The sequence below is a fragment of the Anoplopoma fimbria genome, chromosome 11, assembly GCF_027596085.1.
Source record: "Anoplopoma fimbria isolate UVic2021 breed Golden Eagle Sablefish chromosome 11, Afim_UVic_2022, whole genome shotgun sequence".
Taxonomy (NCBI): Eukaryota; Metazoa; Chordata; class Actinopteri; order Perciformes; family Anoplopomatidae; genus Anoplopoma; species Anoplopoma fimbria.
The window spans coordinates 9,594,616-9,620,820 of NC_072459.1; the positions used below are offsets into that span (position 1 = coordinate 9,594,616).

The 26,205-nt window shown below is 39.1% G+C and overlaps 3 protein-coding genes across 3 annotated transcripts; 2 read left to right on the top strand and 1 right to left on the bottom strand.

The window, feature by feature from the left end:
* Positions 1 to 775: 775 nt before the first annotated feature.
* LOC129098603 (heparan sulfate glucosamine 3-O-sulfotransferase 6-like) lies at positions 776 to 11,905 on the top strand. Its single transcript, XM_054607659.1, has 2 exons — positions 776 to 1,302; positions 11,287 to 11,905. The coding sequence occupies exons 1-2, from the start codon at positions 776 to 778 to the stop codon at positions 11,903 to 11,905; spliced, it is 1,146 nt and encodes a 381-aa protein (XP_054463634.1).
* A 7,726-nt stretch (positions 11,906 to 19,631) lies between these two features.
* fahd1 (fumarylacetoacetate hydrolase domain containing 1) lies at positions 19,632 to 20,791 on the bottom strand. The gene has a single exon (XM_054607668.1). It carries the CDS (start codon positions 20,660 to 20,662, stop codon positions 19,997 to 19,999), a length of 666 nt encoding a protein of 221 aa, XP_054463643.1. The 5' UTR covers positions 20,663 to 20,791; the 3' UTR covers positions 19,632 to 19,996.
* Positions 20,792 to 21,622: 831 nt separating this feature from the next.
* On the top strand, positions 21,623 to 25,638 carry LOC129098605 (hydroxyacylglutathione hydrolase, mitochondrial-like). Its single transcript, XM_054607661.1, has 9 exons — positions 21,623 to 21,768; positions 22,431 to 22,615; positions 23,509 to 23,573; positions 23,775 to 23,892; positions 23,982 to 24,090; positions 24,255 to 24,358; positions 24,680 to 24,781; positions 24,894 to 24,973; positions 25,087 to 25,638. The coding sequence occupies exons 1-9, from the start codon at positions 21,702 to 21,704 to the stop codon at positions 25,184 to 25,186; spliced, it is 930 nt and encodes a 309-aa protein (XP_054463636.1). The 5' UTR covers positions 21,623 to 21,701; the 3' UTR covers positions 25,187 to 25,638.
* The last annotated feature ends 567 nt before the right edge of the window (positions 25,639 to 26,205 follow it).

Genomic DNA, 26,205 nt, shown 5'->3' on the forward strand with positions numbered 1-26,205 from the left:
TTATTCACAGAGACATCTATCATATGGGTTCAAAGGGGCAAGGAGGATTTTACTCTGCTGGGTCAGCTTACATTTGTAAAACACTGATGCGCCAGTAGCTCATAATAAAGTACTCAATATATGTTTTTCATTTAACAAAGATCCACATAAATATATAAATACCTTTAGACATTTTTAACTCAAGGACAGACCATAAATAAGATCTCCCAATGGGGTTTTTGTGCGCATCGAGGGGGTTTCTTTGAGATGATTTATGCTTATAATGCAAAATGTAATTTATGTTTTTAATGAAAACATGCATTTGAATGTTTGCCATATAGAAATGAAGGAGCCTCTATATGTAGTTTATGTCCTCATGAAGTATGTTTATCTATAGCTGGAGGAGGGAGGGGTGGAGACGTGTAGAAAAGGGCGTAGGAAAGGCAGAGGAGAAACCTTGAATGAGAGATCAGGAGACCTCAGAGCGCACAGACACAGCAGCCTGGAAGTCTCATCTGACTGCAAGTAAACGAGTCATGTTAAATGACAAAAACCTTCTTCATTGACAAGGATTAATTTCTGTCTTTTTATGACAAAAGGTTCGCAGATTATGAGGATATTTCTTGACAAAAACCATCATCCCACTAAAACTCAACAGTCTCCATGTGAAGCCTCACTTTTGCGCAACAGGTTCTGGGAAATATATCCATCAGTATAAACTCCGATCAATGTAGTTAAGAAGAAGAAGCATGCTGTCCCCGTTTTGGCCCCTTGGCACCGAGCAGGAGATCAACTCATGGGATGTAGTGGATGCAGAGTCAGGTTCAACTTCGGCAAGGTGCTCTCCAAAGTCTCGGTGTTTTTTACCATGGTCCTGATCTTCACCTACTTCTTCTACTGCCTCACGGGACTCTGTGATTCGGCCCCGAGAACTTTATACAGACAACAAGCTTCCGACTATGACACTCTGGACGATCACCGCCGAGTTTTGGACGAGCTGCGACCCTCTCCGCGTCTCCTGCCGCCGGACGCGCCGTTTTACCGGAACCGCTCAGCCTCCGAGGACGCAGCGCAGGTGGACGCGCCGGCACAGCAGCTGCCTCTCCAAGTGCTGCCGGACGGCGCGACGGAGAGCAACGGCATCATCCCCGTGTCCAACACATTCGGGACCAAGAGGTTTCCTCAGGCCATTATTATCGGCGTGAAGAAAGGGGGGACCCGAGCCCTGCTGGAGTTCCTCCGCATCCACCCGGACGTGAGGGCGGTCGGCGCAGAGCCTCACTTCTTCGACAGGTTTTATGATAAAGGACTGGAGTGGTACAGGTAGGCAACTCTCACAAATACACACACACACACACACTCAAGTTGCCTTTAATTTAAATTGTGGCAGCGAATTTACAACTGAAAGACAGTTTCAATGTGTTTTTTTGTGTTTTTTTTTACACCTCTCCTATGTATAATTGTAATATTATAAGTCCAAATAAAGGCACACAGGGATAATAGCATTAATATGTTATACACACTATATATTGACTATAAACTCGACGTGCATTGTGTCCCTAAATGACTTTTTACTCTTCACCATAAAACTTTGAATGCCATCCCTGACAGACATGATGATGTATGGCAGGGTGAAGGGTCAGACGGGCAGCAGTGGTGTCACCTGTGCAGAAGTGCTGATGTGTCCTGTCAATAGGCTGGACATACACATTGCTGGCTGATGTATTCAGATCACCATATGAAGCCAATATTCTCCCGGCATGCTGGCTCTGTAAATCAAAAGGCTAGTGGGGTCTCTGGGGAGCAGTTCATCATCTTGACAGCCATCTAAACACCATTCATACCCTTCACCTTGACATGCAGTGTCAACACTTCCAACCCTGTTCTGAGTGGGAGTCATGCAAACAGCACAGTGATTGCTCTAATATGTTTTCCTCTTAAAAAGGATATAGGTCTGATTGATATACTTGAAGTGTAGGTTTTGCCTGCATGCCGCAATGATTTTGCACATAAAATGTTCATCGGCTACTGTCGCAGTGACAGCAGCTGATTTGAGGCGACCAGGTCGACCAGAGCTATCATTTGGGTGTACTTAAGGCCCTAAAGAAGGATTTGGGTCTGGAGGAAGCTGATTCTGATCATCTCCAGATGTTCTACAAGCTCCCGGAGAACATCCAAGTTTAGCTCAAACACTCACCAGTTTCCGAATATTATTGCGGACCTGCTGTGAGCATACTGTACAGTATTAAAGGTGCCATAAGGAGAGCTCTATAGGTTTGACAGGATGAAGAGCCCTGATAAACAAGCACTTTGATAGCATGATGGTACATGAAAGTCTGAGGTGTAATTTAATCTTCTCTTGGCTTTTTCATCCCCCTTAGCTTTGTTTTACCAGAGAACATGAGGACACATGGAAACACTTTCCCCACTGATAATTTCATCATGCTTCTTAGCTTCCTCTCTGTTCTTCTCAGTGCACATAAACACACATGAACACACACACACACATGCAGGTTGGCATATTTCTCCCTTTATTACTCCTCTTTTACACTTCTCTCCTCTGCTGTAATCCATCCTTCTCAACCCTCTCACTGCTATTATTTCCCTCTATTTCCCCTCTTGGCCAATCTTCACTCCTCCTTACTCTTATTTAAGTGTAGAGGATGTCTTTATGTGGAAATACCTGTTGTTTCCAGGGCATGTTTTCTGTGTGTTTATTTGTGTTTTTATTAGCTGGACTGATGCTGTCAAGCCCTTATGCTTTAATACTGCACATACAAATATGTGTTTAATTGACAGCATATAACCAAAAGACATTCAGTTAACAATCATGTATGACAAGGAAAAATAGCAAATCCTTAGATTTGAGAAGCTGGAACCAACAACAGTTTGAAATGAATGAAAGATTAATTGAATATCAAAACAGTTGTTTCCAAAATCTTCCTAGTTTATGTTCTTTTAATGGACTAATCTAACTATTAATCAAGTCATTTTTTCAGTTCTCATTATATATATCTCCAAAAGCTAAATAAAAGAAGAATGTACAATATAAAATTCAGTTGTGATGCCAAATTATCAGTAGGATTTATATAGATGTGAAAAATGGCAGGTTTGACTGCAGGGCAGGTCATCCAGTTAAATCAGTTCTAATGGTTGTGATCTTCTGAAAATACAGGTATTTTTTATAAAGTCTGTTTTTCTATTTTGAATAATAGTAAACGTAGCCGGAGAAGGTTAAGAAGAGTTGGAGGGATTAACACAACAATGTCGACAGGGGCAACGTGATCCTGGGTGAAATCACTGAAAGATGATTCCCTTGTTGTCACTGAATCTCAGAAATTGGGGGAAAATCTGCTTGCTGTCATCTGCAATGATCCACAGTGAAGCCGTGGAGCTATGCTGTGTGTGTGTGTGTGTGTGTGTGTGTGTGTGTGTGTGTGTCAGCGACAGCCCGAGCTCATCCATGTGGAACAAGCAACTCCTCGTCAACTGACTGTCAGTGAACAGCGGGTCAACTCACTGTCACATCTGGAAGCTAACATTGCACACACATACTTTCGGATCTGATTTGGTACGAGGCTGCTGTGTATGACAGGCTCTGAAAACCATCCCTAAGCTTTGACATTTTATCCTTTTGAAGTTCCCTGCTTCATCTGCAGCTCTGAGGTCAACAGGATCATATCCAACGATACATATGCACAAAAATACATCACTGGATCATTAATTAAATCTTACTATACCACCAATTACCTAACATCTTCTTATTACTTTATCGACAGTTCGCTTCAGACACTTCTGACCTCTGCGTGCTTGTACTTCAGCCACAATTAATAAAAAAAACCTATTCAAATTAGTAAAATCATATAAGTAATAAAGACACCTTTGCCAAAGACACATGATTTCACATTAGCATATCTGACAACAATTGGTTGGCCTGCGTCCACATGTCTTGGACAGAGAAATAAGCTCAACATGAAAGCGTCTTTAGCAGATGGATGAGAGTCGTGCACGGTCATAAGTTGCTGTCAGATATTGGCAATCTGAACACTGGAGACACTTCACAGACGCAGCAATACCCTCCCGTGCATGTTGCTCCAGCAGCATTGTCGTCTTTGAGACAAACTTAGACATCATTCATGTGTGTTTTCCATTGCTTTAATCTTGAATCATCCCTCTTTCTTTCCACCCAGCCTGTCTCTCCATCCTCTTCTCTCCTCTTTGCATGTGTGCATATGAGCCCATTACGGAATGGAAAAGCCACAAATAGTGCATTCTGAATCAAGCAGAGATTTAATGAATTTCTGTGTTGTTTTATGGCTTTAAGGGGACTTCATGGAGTGATGGGTTTCAGATGGGACTTGAGAGCCACCGCAGAAAACTGAAAAACCTCAGATTTTCATGGCACAGTGGTTGTGATTGTCACGGCTTTGTCACCATGATGTGGGCTGGAATGAGTAACTCTGTCTTTTTTTTTGTTGCATCGTCAGATCCTTGATGACGTTAAAATGAGAACATTTGTTGTTGTTGTCTTGCATCAGAACAAGCAGTTGTTATTTTTAAAGAGATGAACAGTGCACATCCAAGAACACAAATAACTCCATGTATTTAATATATGCAAAGATGCATTTCTTCATTTCCATTTGAGAAAAAACACCAGCCCAGAAGTACCATCGATATTTTGAAAGCTTGTCAATTGGTTGACCTACAGCCTTGACACCAAAGGCCATGCCCGATTGGATTGCTATTAAAATGTAGTGTAAATCCTTTAAGGGCAGCAGCACAAGGGCAAAGAGAAATGACAGCACAGCTGAAAATTACGTTGGTCCTTAAAAAGACATACGGCTGAACTATGCCGGTCTTTGGGATAACGTATGGGTCATTTATGGCTTTTCAATATACGTCAAGTTAGTAAGATAAATTTTATCACATGAGAACGGGGATGATTTTCTAAAAATTCAGTCTAACAATTTCCTTCCCTGTCTTACTTGTCCACTTCTTCTTCTTTTTTTAAAATCTGACTGTTTTTTTCAATACCTTTTGGAATCTGTTACAGAATAAGACAGCAGTATGGAGACACACTGAAAAACATCAGGATTTCTGACATTAACATAAATTGATTGGTACTCAAACTGATTGATGATAAATATCCAAAATATTACCTTTCCTTTCTGTAGTTCTAAGTTATGATGGAATCAAACTGTATTGTTTTACCTCCATGAAGAGCTCATGAGATTTGTTTAAACATCATCTCAACACTGCATTCCTTTATTTTGTAGATCAAATTCAAACACTTACCATGTCAGTCTAGATATTTGACAGTTGAAATGGTAAAAGTGGACTCTAATGCGCATGGGATAGCGTTTTCCAGAACATGGGTGATTTCCCCGACACTTAATTCTGTGTGTAGCCCCGAGGCCATTAGTGATAGAGGCTGAACACCACTGATTGGTGTAACAGACCAGGAAGTGGTCTCTGTAGTGTTGAGTTGTATTGTGTTTTAATGGAGCTGGGTTTTGGCTGGAGCTGGGTCTAGATGGCATTATAAGGTTTGAATAGGCCCACACTCAGACCCCATATGGTGGGAATTATAATAATTTGAGGCGCATTGTGGTGCATTTCGGGGAGCCTGTAAAATCTTTCCGTTCTGCCGTTTTAGCGCCGGACTGCAGTTAGCTGGTGAAGAAAATACTCTGTGTCAGTTGGACAAATTGAAATGTTTCAGATGCATGGTAGTCCTGCTCAGTTGCACAGATTGGAGTAACCAATAGAAAAAATACAATGATATGGGTATACAACATTAATATCCCAGAGGGAAATTTAGAAGCAGTTACTTTTTATCACACATGGTCAACAATTACATGGTTTGAATGGATACACATCTAATGAGTAAGTCTGAGTCTGATTCTCAAAACTGTAATAAATGACCAAGACAGATGCAATCATAATGTTCTGTTTAGCTTCAGGCTAATATTAGTACGAGGACTGGGTATCAATACTTTTGGGGCACAAATGTCCCTTGCATGCAAGTCTTAATAACTGTCACTTTCTGGTAAATGTCTCTGCTACTTTCATGTGCCAAATGCTGAAGCCATTACTGATTTCCCCCTCAAAGTATCACTGACATCCGGCTAAGTCTCCTAATTATGATTGGACGCATAATGCCATGCAGTCACTAATTGTCCATTGACTAAAAAAAGTATTTCATTGCTTTATAGAAATGCCCACACACATGTGCATGATTTTACCAACCAACCACCCACCCACCCACACACACACACACACACACACACACACACACACACACACACACACACACACACACACACACACACACACACACACACACACACACACACACACACATACACACACATTGGTATCCTGCAGTAAATCACCAAAGATGAAAATGTAAAACACTGTACTCCGTGGGAGTTTAGCACTTCAGCTAACCTCCTGTTGAGAAAGCCCTCCTCTGCTTCCATAAAATCATCTGATAACAACGTATTTAAAATCTGTGGGTGGCAACAGTCTTTCTGCCAGTCATGTGGTTCCCCAGAGGGATAACTTCCTCTCTCTGCCTATTGAAAGAGTTGACGGGTGTCTGAAAAAGCGCCGGAAATTCACCTCCAGGTTTTAACTGTTTATGTTGAGTATTTCTTTAGCTCTTATACACACACTGTGTCACTAGCTGTTGTGAAACATTGTTTATTATGCTGTACAGTGTGTGTCCTCAGGCCACGTCTGGTTTTTACACACGTTCATTTTTGTTTCTTTCCAATTTTGGCATCCATGACACTTTTTAGGCCTCGTCACTTGCTCCGGTTTCTGTTTAGACAAAGAACGTATGGACAGAATGGTGGCTTTCACCCTTAGTATCCCACCAACTGTGATGACTCCTCTTGTGTGTGTGTGTGAAGGGTCTTGGGTAGTATCACATTGACAGTGTCAGCAGCGTGTTGAAGTGGTCTCATGTAAACCTGCATGCTTTTCACTGAAGTGCACCCAGGTTATACTTAAAGCACTGGTTTGGCATTTTGGGAAAATAAAATGATACACTCCCTTGAGGGGCGTTAGATGAGAAGATTGATACTACATTTGATATCGGTATCAATCTTCCCATCTAACTCCCAGAAAGAAAAAATATAAGTTCATTACCCAAAATGTCAAACTTTTCTTTTAAACTGCCATATTTGCCCTCTGTTTAATTTTTTCTGGTCGGAGGAGAATAGTAGCATATGTTTCATCCAGGCATTTCATCCGAGGTTCCCACACTCATCCTGTCAGCCTGACAGGCCGTCCGGGGCCCCGAGGCATCTTCTGTCACCCTCTGAGCACAGCAGCACTGCTGGGAAATGTTTTCCTTCAGTTTGTTGTTTTCCATCCTCATTTTTACTGCCTAGATTTTCCGCAGCCTCGTTAATTGATTTTTCTTTTTTTTTCTCAAAGCGTCTGGACATGGAGATGTCTGCCAGAGCAGAAATCTCCTTCAGCAAGACAGTGTTTAGCAGAGATGGTCCAGTAAACAAAAATTATAACCCTTGGAAATTTAGACGGGTTTTTGTTTTTAGAAAAAGACATGATAATTGGATTTTTTTGTCTGCAATCAGCTCTGCTTTCTGTGCAGAATGCCTTTTGTTAGGGCGCCGCAGCAGATGTAGCTACAGCAGGAGAACCCATAATCTCGGGGGCAGGAAGTCTCTTGGCCACATCCTTGTTGCCAGGGTTAGTATTTAATCTTCTGATCCAGACTGCCTAGAACATATCAGTAGTGTAATCAGCGGTGTAGCACTTCAGGGAGAAAAGTGCTACATCCTTTAAGCAGCAGGGAGTTCCAGACTAATGTGGCTAGTCAACAAGGCTTGCCACCACTGGATTAAATAGAAAACATCTTTGTGTTCAAAATGAGTCTTAGATACTGAAAGGCATTTAGCTGAGTTTAAAGAAATTAGCCTTATATGTAAAACATATATAACATAAAAACAGATTAAAATGCATGAGAAAACTGACAAAAAATTAATCATCCCTGACTTGTTTACAGTTTCTCCTGACACCACATACAGGAGCAGATTTATGATCGAAAACAGCACTTATTGATTCTCTGATAATGAGACAGATTGTGATGAGGCAGATAGGGACTAGAGGACAGAGGGGGGAAAGCCACAATTCATTAACTATTCATGAGTATGGAAAGACAACTTATGGTCAATTACTGAAGTGACACTCATGTGAAGGAGTGAAGGACAAATCGAGAGGAGTATGGATGAAAGAGCAGAGGACAGAGAGGGAGACGTGCACTCAGTTTCTCATCAGTAAACTTTGACACCTCCGCGCTCACATGAGTATATGTGCACAAACACAAAAACACACACAGTGCACGCACACACAGTGAATAATCTGTTATAGAGACAGACATATTGATTAGACACAGATAAACAGGGGACAGACAGGCAGCGATATGCCATTTGCAGCTCTTGTAGTTGGATAATAATCAATTAATGGTCTTTATGAGGGGGATCATTTAATGGGGGTTGATTGAAATTGGTCAACTTTAAGTAAAGGGGGAAACTCAAATCTTACACAAGAACAAGGTAGATTTTTCCTCCTTCACACTCATGGTCATGAACATGTTACAACAAATACTTTTTTAATAATTACAGAATTACAGACAGTTGTAGCACACTAATTATAAACTATTTAACATGCATTTTTACCTTTTGTCTCCTGTAAGTATAGCTCTTTTTTAATTCCACACTGTCGGATAGTATCATATGTTTGTTATAAACGTGATCCTCTTTGCAAACTTTGTATGAATAGTTTGAAATATAGGGAAATAGGATTATTGGCCAAAAGTTAGATGAGAAAATCGATACTAGTCTGATGTTTGTATGCTCAGTGTGAAGCTACAGCCAGCAGTTAGTTAGCTTAGCTTAGCACAAAGACTGGAAACAGTGAGAAACAAATAGCGTTGCTCCGTCCAAAGGTTGCAAAATCTTCCTACCAGCACCTCTAAAGCTCTTAGTCTTGTTTTGTTTAATCCTTACAAAAACCAAACTGTAAAAACAACATGTGTCTTTTTTTTACGGGGGCACAGGAAGTAGCTGCACTTGGCCAAGAAATAGTCCGACAGGCAATCCCCCTGAAACCACAACATGTTGCTTTAACACTTTTGTTTTTGTACGGATTAAACAAACAAGGTGTTAATTAGTGAGCTTTAGAGGTGCTGGAGGTGGATTTTGTTTTGGACAGAGCCAGGCATTCTGGCTGTAGTTTTATATTCACCACAGTAACAGACATGTGAGTGGTATCAATCTTCGCATCTAAAATATTCTACTTCTATGCATCTAACTCTCTTGTCCAGGAAGTGTGTTTTTTTAAATGTCAAACAATTCCTTTAAGAGCTCCTCTACAATTGAATAAAAGGTTCTGTGGGTTTCAACTATGTTAAGAGCTTGTGACGACTTAGCAGGCTGCTGCTTGTTGATGGGTTACTGTGCTGCTATTATAACACAGAGCAAGAGTAAAGTCAGTGAAACCTGTACTTTGATTATTGACTGATGCTACTCCTAACCACAGTCAATCGCTGCCTAGTGTACTTTTAAACTATTAGAGTCCCATCAGCCCTGTTTCACACACACATTGAAGCATTGCCAATCTCTATTTCTCTCAGATGGAAGATAAAGAAAATATAAAAGATGTGGGCTAGTCTATCATCAGTAAGTAGCATCAGCAAGTCTAATGGACCATTACTTTTTGAATACTACGATTTACATTTTATTAATCATCAAATCAGTGTTTGACCACAAACTTCCATCAGTAAACTTAATTTCTGAATGGCCTCTTGTCATTAACATTAGGAATCTTTGAAGGTTTCAAATCTGAAACAAATGAAGCATACAGGCTCCATTACTTGTTTATTTTACAGGAAACCACAATAAAGCTCTCTGCTTCCAGTAATAAATAAGATCTGTTGAGTAAATGAACTGCAGACATTTCATTTGCTGTTTTGAACTCATCATCTGTTTGTCATGCAAAACAATTTGTCTTTTAAAATCCAAATCTGCCACAATTCTGCCTCACGCATTCCGTCAACGTCAAACAAACACCAGATCTGTGGAATACCATGTTACCCACAATGCCTGTTTGCCAGATAGTACTGCAAGTTTATGAGATAGCAGATGCGGGCAGTTAGTAGAGTAGAGAGGAAACAAACAAAAGTTTAAACAATGTAAGAAGATGTATCAGTAGATTATGGTTTTGGGTTTTATTGATATAGATTGGATCAGTACATTTATCACGGCGATATAGTAGAATATACTGTAATTCAACCCATGCCTTTTCACTGCCATATTATTCTCAACATCTCTCCTCATTGCAGACATATGTTCAACACACTAGCTGAGCTCAGCAGCTTGCTATCCTGGTTCCACTTCCTGACTTTGGTCTGTTTGGTCTGTTTGGGTCCTTGTAGGAACCCATAGGGGAGGTGAGGGGAAGGAGGGGGGCCACTTTTCTCTTGCAGGAAGAAAGGAGGGGGGGGTGGAAATCTGTAGGAAATTGCTGTTAAGTGGTTTTTGAGGCTTTGTGGTTTTGTCTCATCAGGCCCATAGTGAGTGGATGGTCCTGGTGTGCAGGCCTTACAGCGAGGCTCAGATGGGCTTTCTGAGGCCCTGGTACATAAATACACTACAATGTGTAGACCTTTAATCATGCTCCTTTATTGTTAAGCGTATATAATGTGTTTACGTTATCTTTTGATGTTCTTTTCACTGATGTCTCTTTGTACCCCACATGTGATTAAATTGGCATACCCTAATGGGGTAATTTCACAAAATATAAAGCAATAACATAGCTGGCACTTTTCTTTTTAAAACTGCATTAATCAACATCTTTATGTTAACAAAGGGTCAAAGCACCTAACACCAGATAACAAAGTTTACAACGAGCTGGTGAACTTAGTGGAGCATTTACCCGCTAAATAGCCAGATATTTCCCTCAGGAGTTGGTGGAGACCAAACTCAGAGCTAAAGGAGAGTAACTATTTGATTTACATTTCAATTTACAACTCAAAATGGATGTTAATTCTTCTGTGTGTCTGCTGGATGTGTATAGGCAACTCTTTGCTAACACGTCAGCCATATATATACCTATGAGCTTTATATGGCGGTGGTAATATGTCAGTGTTGTGTTTACAGCTTGTTCCGCTGCGCCAAGTTAAATATATTTTACAGTGTGAAACAGTCTGCACCATCATGACTTTGAGAGCTGAACCAGAATTCAGTGTCTGACCATTTTCACTTTTTCTTTCAGGAACCTGATGCCTCGGACTCTGGAGGGCCAGATCACCATGGAGAAGACCCCCAGCTACTTTGTCACAAAGGAGGCTCCCAGCCGTGTCTGCACTATGAACTGCCAAGCCAAGCTCATTGTGGTGGTCAGGGATCCTGTGACGCGGGCTGTATCTGACTACACCCAGACACTGTCCAAGAACCCAGGCCTTCCATCCTTCCAGAGTCTGGCTTTAAAAAATTCCACCACAGGTCTGATTGACACCACGTGGAGCGCAGTGCGCATCGGCCTCTACGCCAAACATCTAGAGAACTGGCTTCAGCACTTCCCCTTGTCTCATTTTCTGTTTGTTAGCGGCGAGCGGCTGGTGTCTGATCCGGCTGGAGAGATGGGCCGAGTTCAGGACTTCCTGGGTCTAAAAAGGGTTGTTTCGGACAAACACTTCTACTTCAACCAGACCAAAGGTTTTCCATGCTTAAAGAAGCCCGAGGGGAGCAGCAGACCTCGCTGCCTCGGAAAGTCTAAGGGCAGACCCCATCCCCAAATCCCCTCCGAGGTCCTGCAGAGGCTCAGAGACTTTTACAGGCCCTTCAACCACCGTTTCTACCAGATGAGTGGACAAGACTTTGGCTGGGACTGATAGAGGAGATCTCTGTCAAAGCCCAGATAAAAGCCAGTTTGACTGTTAAATGCTCCACAGGACTATCGTCTCAGGGACGGGGAAGAGGAATACAAAGTCCACAAACTGAATTTTGCCACAGTGGACTCAACATGACATGCAGCAGGTGAACTGCCACTGTTTTGTTGGAGGATAGAAGACGACATGACACGGTGCTGCAATATGCAAGACACACACATAGATAATGGCTTAGTCATTTAACCATTTTCCTCTTGTATGTTATTGTTACAGAATACAGAAGTTAGAAGCGAATAACCTACCAAAGGGAAAGTTAAAATAATTGCCTTTGAATATCATTTTTTACTTCCGTTCATAGAATAAGCTGATATTTATAGTTTCTGTTGATTTGAAATACAACAGTTACAGATTTCTTTTATGAAATAAATGTATTTATTACACGACAAGGCAGGACATAAAAATGAATATGTTTTTATTGACAGGACATTGGAGAAAATGTCATACTCTATGATAAACCACTATGTCTTATTGATTATAAGCAGTGTTACTTTGACTGCATTTATATTTTCATTGCATTTACTGTTTCCAAATGTCCTTTGAAATTCTACTTATCTTAGTTTATTGCTACGAGGTATTTCTCTGCACATTGCAGTTGATATACCAATGATACCTCATCTGTAAATATGAAATGTTACAACGATCATAAACCACACGTACATCATTTTATTTGTAGGCATTTGTAGATATTCCTCCGCTCAAGACACATTTGCCTTGCCTTGGACAGTACCAACTGTATCGGCTGTTACTCACTTTAAAAAAATTACTGTTTTGATCTGTGATATTTTGAACCATTAAAAAAACTCAATGTAAAGTACACAATGCACAGTGGTGTGAATAAAACCATTATTCTGACTCTGATGCTTTGTGTTGTGAGGTGAAGTTTTATCTGACCCATTGTGCTGTAAGGCCACAATGGTCCATCCTTTTTTATGTATTTTTACTGTAAATTTAACCAAACATACTGGATGTTTGTAAAAAGATTACTCGAAGAAGGATATATATTTGTCCCTCAAAAAGTAAGTATAATCTAATTCATGTAGCTAAAACCTATGCCTATTCTTATCCCTATTTGCAGAGGGATCAGCCACAGACAAACCCTTTCTTTGAACATTGATGAAACAGGCGTTAGCTTGTCTGCTAAATAGATACCTACAGTAAACTTCTTAAAAAGAACCTTCAAGTTGTCAAAAAACATTGGTTAATCCTTTGAAAGACAAAATAAAAGGAAGGAACTTTTAGAAGTTAAAACATACAGTTTAAAGTTTGTAAGCTAAACAGCCAAACAGGATTAGAACAAAATGACGCTCTGATATTTTAGTTTTCTTCATACTTATAATACCACGACTAACTAGCTCTACACTGCAATACATGATCTCAATGTTTTCTGCATTCCGTCCTGACTTTTTAGCATGATCATGTATATTTAGCATACTTAATACCTCTTTTACATGATCATAAATGTGTGTTGTCACAAAGCTTATTTAATTCAATAAGCCTAAATCTAAGGGAAGAAACCCATTGTGCGACGCTAACTACCGGGGTTTGGGTTAGCCATCATCCCTGCAGCACTTCATAGGGGCATTCTAGAACATGAAGCCTGACAGGCCTAGCAACAGTAACTAAGGGAGGCGGGCTTAGTGAATGGTCAGTTCTTCCATGGCAGTGCTTAGTGCTACCACGACCAAAATGTCTCACTCTCTCTGTCCATGTCGTGCTGTTCTCCACTCTTTTACCCGCTTTTCATTTATGTTCTCAAACTCCCAGGGAGAAATCTAACTCTTCCCTGTCTTCCTCAATCACACTGCTTTTTCCTGCTCTCCACTTCCACGCAGTGAGACCACATGTACGGTCTTAGGCCTGCGTGCAGCCATGGCCTTTAATTATAAAAGATGGCAGCACACTCAAAGAGTCCCCCTCCTTCCTCTCTGGGCTCAGAATTAGCAGTAGAGCTTGTCTCTTTCATTGTACACTATCCTGTATGGAAGGGGGGAAAAAAAACATCTGCTCTGGTGGAACAACCGAAAAAGGAACTGACCACTTGACATGATTTGAAAAATTCACTGAGCTGTAGATGTTTCTTTTTTTAACAATGCATGGAAATATGCCTGACCAGTGCTTGCATTCAATGATCAAAACCAAAAATAGTCAATCAAAATGATTAACTTTGAGCTTTGTTTGTGGAAACGTCTGTGGCTGCTTGCATTAGCATGCTAGTGCGTGTATTCAAGCAAGTTTGCATGCACACACGCCCATTGCTTTGGCTCGTTCCATACATCTTGCCTCCTCTATTTCCAGTCAGTATTTCTGTCACATTCCCCTTGTGTTTTATGCGTCTGGCATAAGTTTTTAGTGGGCCTCGCTAAAATTTAAACGTTCTTGCCTCACTTCATCTGTGCCAACTTTTATTACCAGTCGTAGTGATAGCTGTTTTTTGGCTGTGCCAGCCCAGCAGCAGGCATTAAAGATAACTGATTTCCCATTCTGCCATCTGCGAAAGACGTTAGTACGTGTTCGCAGGACCAGCCCAGTCGTTAAATTGCATTAAATCAGCAGGACATTCAGCATAATCTACGGTTGTCACTAAACACGGGTAATGATGTGAGAAATCCAATTGAGGTAGAACAAGAAAATGGAGGAATGATTGAGTGTACGTTCCCCGAAACTGAAAGCGAGACATGAAGATGAACATTGGTGTTCATCAAAATGAGCTACTGCACTTGTGATAAACCATAACTTCATCCAACTCTGTGATCTGAAGCCTTACAGTATTCCCTTTGGTCTGTCTTTGAAAATATCGTTCTGTACTGTACGAACATTCAACAGTGCAATTGTGGCTCCCACAAGAATCTTTACAAAACCACCAGCACTTAGTCATGTTTTATGACTCGATCGTCAATATTTTAGGTGTACAGCAATTAACAAAATTCATGATTGGATGTGAGTCAATAGAGTCACAATTATATGCATTCTCAGTAGCTGCCTGAATGTCTTTTACATTTCCATATGAAATGTATTTGAGGATTCAACTTTAGTCAATAATTAACCATTAACCATAATCTTAACCATTTTGAGTGTTTATTAGCTGCTAAAATACCGTAATAAATATCAAACCGTTTTCACAATATCCCAAAAACAGGAAATGCTGAATGACCACACCAAAAATACTCAATAATAAGCCTTAAATTTAATGAAACAACATGATATATATCTATAATATCAATTATCTTTCCCATTTTGCACTGAGCATTTACTTTGGAGAAAGGGTTTCTGTTGAATTTAAAGGATAAGAAAGGGAAATAAGAAGATATGAATGAATGATGTGATTAATCCTTTAATTTTCACGTTGGTTACTTTCCACTCTGAGCCAAAGCCAAAAGTCAAAAAGAGATGTTGGATTCAACACTCAGATGATAGAAAGACAATAAATTTGTCTCTGTGTTTGTTTGAAATGCAGGATATTCTGGATTACAATTGCGCCAAACAACTATAAAGCAAATTACAGGTCTGCAAAACTCTAAATCTTCCCTTCTCATGGGACCAGTAATCTGTTTAGCTTCAGCTGGCATGCAGCTTCCAAGGATTTGATCCCACAATTTATTGCATGCCATCAATTCCTACCATTGTGGATTTGTTTGCATGAGTGAAAATCGCCCAATGTGGATTGAGTTACTTGCCACTGTGACCAGTTGAGATTAGGCATGATGAGGGATGTATATTTTGAGCGGTGCCCCTTATTTTGGAATAACGGGCACATGGCAGACTAATCAGAATCACCCAAGGGATGAGGCAGTCTGAAGGCTGCGTTGAAGGAAAGAAGGGCTGATTTCAACAGATAAAAGTAGGATTAGAGTGTAAAAGTGGTTTCCCTTTAAGGAACCACAAATGAAGACGGTTCATACTGAGGACTCCACACATTTTCCACCCATACCGCAGTCTCCTTCGAATCAGGGAAGAAATGCTAGGGGGGATTTTCTCTCGTCCCTGTGGTTTAGGCCTCACAGCATCTTGTTAAATTGTGACTCCATCTTTAATTGACGAGAGAGTAATTTGGGGAAGAGAGATTTTCAAATGGTCATGGTAGCTCAACTCAAATTGGGGAACTTTCTAGGGTTTGGAATTATGAACTTTTACAATAGGTTTTAATAACATTGTTTTTCTAGACACATTTTAGTATAACCTTCTGTTGCCATTTTAGCCCAAAAATACCAGCTCCAGTCTGCTTATTGGACCTTGATTGGAAAGCTTTAACACTCAAAGTTTACAGAGAAGCTTTCATCATTGCCAAATGGATGGAAACCTTTCACACTAAGAAATTAAGCAGAATTCTTAAATAAAAAATACATCATCTTTACAATTTTGAAAATGTACACACATCTTCGTGGAAGAAACATGCTTGAATGAAATGCTGTGTTTTGCTGTTAACCCTACAGTTTGTTTCATGGTACACTACCCACTTTGCCCTCCACCTGCATCTTCCAACAAAACGTTAACTTCCAATCATTCTGAATGAAAGAGGCTCGCACCTGCACTTCATGCATGATTTCTTTTCATTTTGCAAAAGAACCCATTCATTATACCTTTTGAAAAAATGAATTACAGCCCTTAAGTTTGACTTATAATAAATAACAAATTTGTTCTGGATTTGCTCCATGGTATTATTAATCCCCACCCACCCACTTGTTAATTCAGTTTAACACTGATTCACTAAATGCACTGTACTTCTTTACATGCAGAAGAACCAGTCATAGGCTGGTTAAGGACAAGCTGCACTAACTGGAGGCACTGGGTTGACATTCAAGCATGTGTCTTTTTGATGCTATATGTCATATGCATCCTGTCTGACTCAGTCCTTCCATGGTTCTGTGTGTCGGTGGTTCTTTTTCTAAGAAGGGCCACACCGCAGCACTGTCTGGTGAGGCGAGGAGGCTCATTTTCTGAACACACTCACACACACACACACACACACACACACACACACACACACACACACACACACACACACACACACACACACACACACACACACACACACACACACACACACACACACACACTGCCAAGTTGTTAATCATTTTCACATGTTGAACCTTCTTGCCACACATTTCATGTCAAAAGCTGGTGCTTTAATCTTCAGATGCCTTTTCACTTATCCAAGGATGGTATATTGTTGTGTGTTTCCTTTTGCCTGTTTCTTCATATAAACACTTCAGGATCCATATGAACTATGGATACATGTTCAAGCCCGTATTCATGCACAAGTTGTTTTCGTGTGAACCTAAGAGATTTGACCTGATGACCTCCAGCAGAATAGATACCTCTGCACTAAACCTACCGTTGACATGATGGTTACTCTCAGATGTTTTAACACTTCTGTAGTAATATGTGGTGTGCTAAAGTATAGGTGTAAAACTAATCTTAAATTCCACCGCTTATGTATTCCGTCTTATCATCGAAAAGCCATCAATTTAGCAAGAAATCATAAACCAAAGTATTGGACGACTTTAAATTTTGTCCCAATGGCTAGATGAAAAGTCAGGGGATCCACAACGTGATTATTATTCATCCCAAGGGTGACATAAATGTGTTCACCAAACTTAATTTCAATCTGTCCAATAGTGGTTAAGAGGTTTCACTTAGAGCAACAAATGTCAACCTCATTGTGTCCCCTGATGAAAAAAAAACTAAAAAATTTGGATTTATCATCTGAGAATCATGAATGTCTGTGCCAAAGTTTGTGCCAATCTATTCAATAGTTGTTAAATATGTAATTACAAATATCTCAAGGTGGCTTGGGGTAGAAATTAACTTTTTTTACTAGAGAATTCCCCCAAATCTCTCTGCTGCACATTTACCACCTGGCTTGATTTCAAGTCACATGTGACTTCATCGTTGGTGTGCGTTAGATCGGAAGTCTGTGATCTCCACCTAATCCCCTCTGCCTTGAAAGCGTCAAATATACCTCCTCTGACTCCCTGCTCCATGACAACATACCGCTTCATGTGGTGAACGCTAAACCAGAGCTGACCGTGATGCTTTGAAGCCATTGTTAGAACCTTTGAGGGAGTAATACCGTCAGTCACACACGGGGACAATGAACAGTATGATTCATATCTCATAAAAGACGACACCTGCTCTAACCCTGTTCTGAGAAACAGGCCACAACTACATTTCCCAGATCCCTGATCTAATTGAATCTGTCATAACTGCTCTGATGATGGACACATGTGACCCGTCGGTCCCCTGAAGGCCAGGGCTTGGGTCCTGTGAGTCTTGGAGATAACATGCCCTACAGGTGTGGGAAGATGATGTACACAGACTCGGGTTTCAGCAGACTGGCCTGGGACAGGTTGATGGGGGCTCTGATTGATCCTGAAAACAGAGAGGCCTGTGGGAGAATTGTAATTGAACCTGGAACAGATGTTGAACAGTCCAGGAAAAAATGTGGTTATGATGAAGGTACGCAGCCTGAAACACAAAATGACACTGGATGAACAGAAACACCACAGTTTCATTAAATGGTAATGGCGTGAGGGGAGTCTTTTCGGGGTAGGCTATTAGATTGTTGAAGGATAACCCGACAATGTTCACTAAGGAGGCAACAGGGTTCAGCATGCAGTTACAAAATAATATCAAAAAGTGATCCATCAAACTCTCTGAAGAAAGCCCTTCTCAGCTAATCCAACAAGCAGCTAAATGTGTTTTAAATTTACGAATAACCGCATGAAGCCAGAGCCAAACCCTCAGTCCTCTAAACTTCCTCACTAACATGACTATTTTCTCAACTTGAAATCCTTGGCGATAAACTCTATTTCACATTTAAGCTTCTGAAGGGAACACCACATTAAATCAGACTGTAGTGCTGAATGTGACTGAAGGAAACATCCTATATATCTTTATCATTAGTGCATGTTAACGAAAAATATAGTGTGGTATGAAAAGTTCAAAACGCTATAGATGTTGGTTCTTTATACTGTTATCAGTCTTTAATCAAAATATGTTTTTTGACCATACATCTATATCAATTTTATCATTATAATTTGGGCATGACTGATGGGCTTTTACTGTATGACTGTATTTAAATACGTTTACAAAGTACTGTGCAACTTTGAGGTTATTGCATTTACATGAGTTTTTCCATTTTATTCTGCTTTATACTTTTAAGATTCTGATTATTGATATGAAACACAATCAATTAAAACGGATGCACTATTATATACTAAGCTACCATCAGTTTATAAAATATAAACTCCACATTTACCAGCCGGCAGCCGCAACATCAATAGTTAGGATACTATTCTCAAATAAGTTAGTACTTCTACTTTTGATACCAAAAGTACATTTTGGTGATAATCTATATACATAATTGTTTTGCTATTACTCAGGTGACATTTCGAATGTAGGACTTTTACCTGTAAAAGAGTATGAGCTCGTACTTTTACTATTTAAAAGATCTGAATATGTCTTCCACATGTATAGTAGCTAAAGTTAGCTCCGCCTTGACCAGCTACTTATAATGATTCTTATACTTTAATGCATAAATAATAATAATCTAATAATGTTACATATCCTAACAAAACACTGACCATTCTGTCTCCAATAATTGTGTTCTTTTGTTGATACAGCAATACATCCACACTTCAACTTGCATTTTAATAAAAAAAATAAAATAAATGATTCCATCTTTTATTTGAATACAAGTTCTGAATACTTCTTCAACAACTTATGATTGGAAACAAAGAGAGTGACCATGGGTGATGAATTATTTTCATATCCCTGGTTTAAGCATATAAAACAGTGAAACCGATCAAAAGTTCACTCATGATATTAATCAATGTAACCAAACTGAGTTTTGTTCGTTTTCACATACATTTCACAAGGCAGCATCAGAAAAAAAAGCTGTTGATGGCACGAGACTGCCATCTGCTGGTCCACATAATATTTGCAAATATATTAACAATAATTACATTCACGCCTCCAGTCAAATCATTATCTCTTCACGAGTATTTCTTTGGTCTAATTAATGTCTTTTTGTTTTCACTGTAGGTCTTGTCTGTCCACCCTGAAGGTCATAGTGACAACGTCCTCGATCCCAGCCTGCAGCTCATCATGCTCCTGCACGGCGGAGACTCCTTTGGGGGTCCCGGTCAGGATCAGGTCCCCCTCCTCCAGGGTGATGAACTCGCTGATGTAGCTGATGAGATAGGGGATGGAGAAGATCATCTGGGAGGTGCAGCCGCTCTGCCGCAGCTGGTCGTTCACCTTCAGCCACAGCTTCACATTCCCCGGGTCAGGGATGCGCTCTTTGGGGATGAACTCGCTGATGGGGCAGGAGGTGTTGAAAGCTTTGGCCAGGGTCCAGGGGAGACCTTTGGACTTGCAAACGTCCTGGACGTCCCTGGCTGTCATGTCCAGACACAGAGCATAGCCTGCTACGTGCTCCATGGCGGAGGACTGCGGTATGGCCGTGCCCCCTTTGCCAATGACCACTCCTAACTCCACTTCATGGTGCAGGTTGCTGGAGTACAGAGGCACCAGGATGGAGGAGCCCTCTGTGACGTATGCAGACGGTGGCTTCAGGAACAGGATGGGCTCTGTGGGAATCGCGTTTTTCAGCTCTTTTGCGTGGTCTGCGTAGTTTCTCCCCACGCAGATTATCTTCCTCCCCCATTCCCAGAACCGAGTGATATTTCTCGCTGTCATTGTGTGGAGAGACGTGTCGGTTTCAGCCGCTCTGAAGCTGTCAGCTCCGGTTCAACTAAACTTTGACCGACGCCGCACGCAGAGCCCTACGAATGATTGACCTACGGCAAGTCTGGAAGGACACACAGTAAACTCAAAACGCATATGGAAGCTGATTTTTATTGACCTACGGCAAGTCTGGAAGGACATACAGTAAACTCAAAACACATATGGAAGCTGATTTATCTATTTATATTTGGGATGGTTATAATGGCTTAAAAATAAAATAATAATCCCTCATATATATACCTAGTTTAGTTTTTAGTTTAGTTTATTTGCACAATTGAAAAATATAAAAAAACATAACATTGATGAATTATATTACAGTGCAGGAAGAGGCAGAAAGCCCACTGGGCTTATTTGAAGCCTCCACCTGTATAATATTTAAAAATAAAAATCACAATACTATAACGAATACAAAAAGAAAATACATATGGTATGAAATACTGTTGAAAAAGCATTTTTACAAGATATGATTTATAATAACAAGATAAGATAAAATAAGATAATCCTTTATTAGTCCCGCAGCAGGGAAATTTACAGGATTACAGCAGCATAGGGTATAGTGCAAACAAGAGACATAGTAAAAGAAAAACAAGATAAAATAAAATAAAAATCAAGTATTATAAATAAGCAATAAAAACAGTAAAGAATCCACAATAACATTAATAATAATATTATATGTACAGACAGAAAAACTATTATAGCTATAATTGCACAGTGTATTGTATTGCACAGATAACAATACATTATAAACAACAAGAAAACAAAGAAAAAAAAATGCAATGAGTCAATTCATTATATCTTTTATAGATTTGTCGTTAAAAAATAGTAAATAACAAATATATTATTAATTGTATCTGACTGTGGCCAATCGACTCCCCCTGATTTGATTGGTCGAGCCTGGCGGGTTAAAGGTGAAGAGGGGACGGAGGCGGAAGTGAAGGACTAAACTTTTTCTGGTTTACACGACTGTGATAAGGCTGTACCTGCTGCTGTTATGTTATTCAAGTCCCTGGCAGGGAGTGCCTGCACTCTACTGGGAGCTGCGACAGCCTTCAAATTTGGTAAGTCCCAAAGTACGTAAACATCTCAAACAACCTTAACAGTCAGGCTAGATCCATGCAGCAGATAGGTGAACAAAATGTAATGTGTTTTTGTAGTTAGCATTGAAGCTAACGTTGTTTACTTTATGCTGTTGTCAGGCTGGCTTAAATGATTAATACATGTCCTGCCAATGGCTACTGTGTAATGCATCCATTGCATCATGCCTTGCGTTTCCTGTTTTTTTTTTGTGGCTCCTGAACATGTCCATGGACAAGTGTGCCTGTCATAAACCATAACTCCTTTTTATTTTAGGAATGAAAGGACTAAAAGAATGGCTTTTATGTGATGTTTCGTTTTAATTGGTTTTTACTATTTTTATCTTATATTCTTTTACTATTTTATGTTTACCTATTTCACTTGATTTTATTTATTTTGTTTATTTGATTGTCACTTGTTATTTCATTTTGTTTCTTAGTTTAGTTTTATCCTAACGATTGTTTTTAATATTAATAATAATAATATATCTATTGCACTGTTTTGCTGCCTTGTCTGTCGAAGCACTTTCTAAACCTTGTTTTTAAAAGGTGCTATATAAATAAAGTTATTATTATTAAAGTGACACTGGAAGAGAGAGTCCCTTAATGTCAATCTGTCATGTATTGATTTATATCTTCTCTTGCAGCCCCTGTGGAAATCAAAGCTCAAGCAGCTGCCCTCCTTCACAGCGCAGTGAGGAAATCCTCTCTGGTGGAACAAGCAAATATGAGGGTTGAACTTCTCCCAGCGCTCAGTGACAACTACATGTACCTCCTGATAGATGTGGACTCCAGGGAAGCAGCTGTTGTTGACCCTGTGGAGCCGATAAAGGTCTGTGCATTGCATTATACTTGATTAAATTATAATCAGATAAGTAACTAAATATATTTACTCAAGTACTGTTTCAACACATTAGGAACTTTACTTGAGCTTTTCCATTATATGCTACCCTGCATATAATCTACATCTACTCTACTGAATTTCAGAGGCAGATATTGTCATTTTTACAAGTTACTTCACAGATTAGTATTTTAAATATCAAATATGTGATCTATATAGAGGACATGATGCATTATAGATGAGTGCTTCTATGGATAAAAATCCTGTATTATGGTATATTTTTTTGTTTTTGTTTTTACCATAAAGCTAGATTAAGTTATTGTTTTACAGCATATATTGTCTTATCCTTTTATGTTTTTTAATAGATTAATCAAACTAATATTATCTACAGTAGTTTAAATTAGCTCTACCTTGACCAGCTCCCATATTGTTATACTTTTTACAGCTGTCACTGCCTCAATAACAGTTCAATAACGTAGTATATGTATTATTATTATGTCATATACATATGACATTATTCTAAAAGTTAGTATTGAGCCCTCGCAAAGGATCGCAATACTTCTTCCACCTCTCATTCTATTATATCTGTTCTTTCATTTAGGGCTTCAATAATTAATGACTATCTACAGTATACTGTATATATATATTTTTTCGATTCATTGTTTATTATGTAAAATTAAAGAAAAAGTAAAAAAGGCCTTCAGAAGTTTCCTGAACACAATGTAACCGCTTTACTCCAAAACTTCCTGATATTACATTTTTGATGACCTGAAACAGAATAAAATAGCAAATCCTTACATATGATACGGAACCAACAAATATTCTTCAGTTTCGCTTGATAAATATGTTCTGACTTCAATTTGACCTTTTTCTGCTTTCAACAGGTTGTGGAAGCTGTCAGAAAGCATGGCGTAAAACTCACAACAGTTTTAACCACTCATCACCACTGGTAAGCTTCAAGTTAGGTTAATGTTTTATTTTACACATACTTGTGCACTGGCTATCATTTGTTTACTGTATTCATGAGAGCATTCTGAAAACTCTAACTAGCCAAAAAATCCAGTATGCTGAGAAACCATTAAAACTGCATAAAACTACCCTTCTGCTGAAGAGTATCTATTTCTACACACTGACCATTTTCTCTCCTCAGGGATCATGCTGGTGGAAATGAGAAAATGGTTAAGCTAATGCCAGGGCTTAGGGTCTATGGAGGAGATGACAGAGTTGATGCTATAACAAAGAAAGTTTCTCATTCCCACAATATCAAGGTAGGACCATTAAACTGTCTATTCCACAATCCAAATATAAGCCCTTAAATTGACGATGATGTTTGCTCACTGGTGTCATTCTTTTCCAGGTTGGATCCCTCAATGTCAAATGCCTGTTTACCCCATGTCACACAACCGGTCACATCTGTTACTATGTGACGAAGGATAAAAGCACAGAGCCTCCGGCTGTTTTCACAGGTCTGTCTGATCACATTTGATAAGAAGAACTGCAACTGATACCTGAGACAACAAAGTCTAGCCTTAATCTGTCAAATTTGACCAATGAGTCTTGATTAAAACCTCTGTAACAAGTCAGCACTCTGTCATGTGAGACGTCCTAAGGTGTTTTTGTTCCCATGCAGGGGACACGCTGTTTGTGGCTGGTTGTGGAAAATTCTTTGAGGGAACAGCGGAGCAGATGCACAAAGCCTTGATAGATATTCTGGGAATCCTGCCTCCTGAAACGGTAAATATATGAACTCCACCTGTAATGTTGGTGTAAAGGGTTATTATTGAAAGTCTAAACATGCGACTGAAGTAATTAAAGTAATTTACAAAAGATTTGAGACAGAATCAAATTGAGATGAGACCAAATAGATTAAGAGATTAGACTAAATTTTGCTTTTTTTTTTTTTTTTTTTTTTTTTTTTTTTTTTTTTTTTTTTTTTTTTTTAAATAGAGATATGTGATACCTTTTCCAGTTAGGGTGTTGAAAATGTCATTTTCTGATAAAGTACACTTAAACTGTGTGACAGACTGACTAACCACGGTGTGTTTGTATTTAAAGCGTGTTTACTGCGGGCACGAGTACACCGTCAGCAATCTGAAATTTGCACGTCATGTGGAACCGGACAATGAAGTCATTCAGGAGAAGCTGGCGTGGGCAAAGGTACTCGTCTGACGTGTCATTTCCAATCAGTCATTGTCTCAATCAGATGATCAGCTTCTGAAACTGTTGAAAATACAAACAACCTTGCGTCTGTTTGTTTTAATCTCTGTAGGAGAAATGCAGCGATGGAGAACCTACCGTTCCGTCCACTTTGGCAGATGAATTCACATTTAACCCCTTTATGAGAGTAAAGTATGTGAAGCATGTTTAATACTGATTATTTATAATATTGTATTTACTTACAATACAAGTGTGTGTCTGCAGTAATTACAGCTCTACTTATATTTCTTTAATGTTTAATTCAGAGAGAAATCCGTGCAAGACCACGTAAAGCAGACAACCTCGATTGAAACCATGAGAAGTCTCCGGAAAGAAAAAGATGGCTTCCGGGTGCCCAAGGAGTGATGTCCAGTGCATTCTTGCTTCATAACAACTGCTTAAAACACTGCAAGCTGTTAATAGTGTAATACAAAATATATCTGCATTTCATCTTCAAAGCCGCTATAAATAGATCTTCTATCTACATTCACTCTCAGTTATGGCAAACCTTTTTTTTTTATCACTTAAATCAAATCTAATATGGCTTTAAACTTGTTTTAGTTTGTTTGGATCAGATTGGTGTGATAGTTTTAAGGAATATATGGCCATTCATTGAACACTTTAAATGAGGAATAAGTTTGTTAATCTGTAAATCTGAGTTTTAAAATCATTTTAATATTATGTTATAATTTATCAATGTAAAACAAAGTGATAGAATTAACAATGTGAACAAGAAAGGGAGCGGCTTCAGGTACAAATGTTAGAATACGTGTGAAAAAAAGTGTAAATTGATAAAAAATAATTTCTTTTTCTGTGAAGATTCTTATCAGTGCTTTATTTTTTAATGTTTCATTATTGCAATCTTTTCGCATTTGCTTGGGAGCTGTTAGTTTGGTTCTTTATGATGGGAAATTCGTCACAAGTGCTTTTAAAAAGCATTCTTTGAGCTAAGCATTTTGCACTCATTGGTGTGTCAGCATTAAATGTTAGATACTGTGAATGCTCTTTACCATATTAAGTACAGTCTTACAAATTTTACTGCATGGATTTCAATCAGAAAAGCAATAAAAAAAAAACATAATTTTAAGTTAGTAGAAATAAAGGTATTGTGTCCAAAAAGTACTTAAAGTGAAAGTGTGTGTGTGTACAAAATAACTAATAACTTGAAGTTATAGTACATCAAAACTTTGCTTAGCTGTAGTACTTGAGTGAAGTACTACTGGTAATGATGGATGAGTGTCCAGTTGCATTTAAGTATTTTGAATACACATTTAAATCTTAATCATTTGGATGTTAGCAAGTCTAACATACAAAATACTGAGAAGAATAAATTATAATAATGAAATGATAAATAAATGAAGACTATACAATTTCATAAACATAAC

Bases quoted from the DNA above. Each gene is read 5' to 3' on its own strand.
- fahd1 (XM_054607668.1), bottom strand. From the start codon at position 20,662: ATGACAGCGAGAAATATCACTCGGTTCTGGGAATGGGGGAGGAAGATA.
- LOC129098605 (XM_054607661.1), top strand. From the start codon at position 21,702: ATGTTATTCAAGTCCCTGGCAGGGAGTGCCTGCACTCTACTGGGAGCT. The intron at 21,769-22,430 runs GTAAGTCCCAAA...CTTCTCTTGCAG, and splicing joins TGCGACAGCCTTCAAATTTG to CCCCTGTGGAAATCAAAGCT. The intron at 24,359-24,679 runs GTAAATATATGA...TTGTATTTAAAG, and splicing joins GAATCCTGCCTCCTGAAACG to CGTGTTTACTGCGGGCACGA.
- LOC129098603 (XM_054607659.1), top strand. From the start codon at position 776: ATGGGATGTAGTGGATGCAGAGTCAGGTTCAACTTCGGCAAGGTGCTC. The intron at 1,303-11,286 runs GTAGGCAACTCT...TTTTTCTTTCAG, and splicing joins AAAGGACTGGAGTGGTACAG to GAACCTGATGCCTCGGACTC.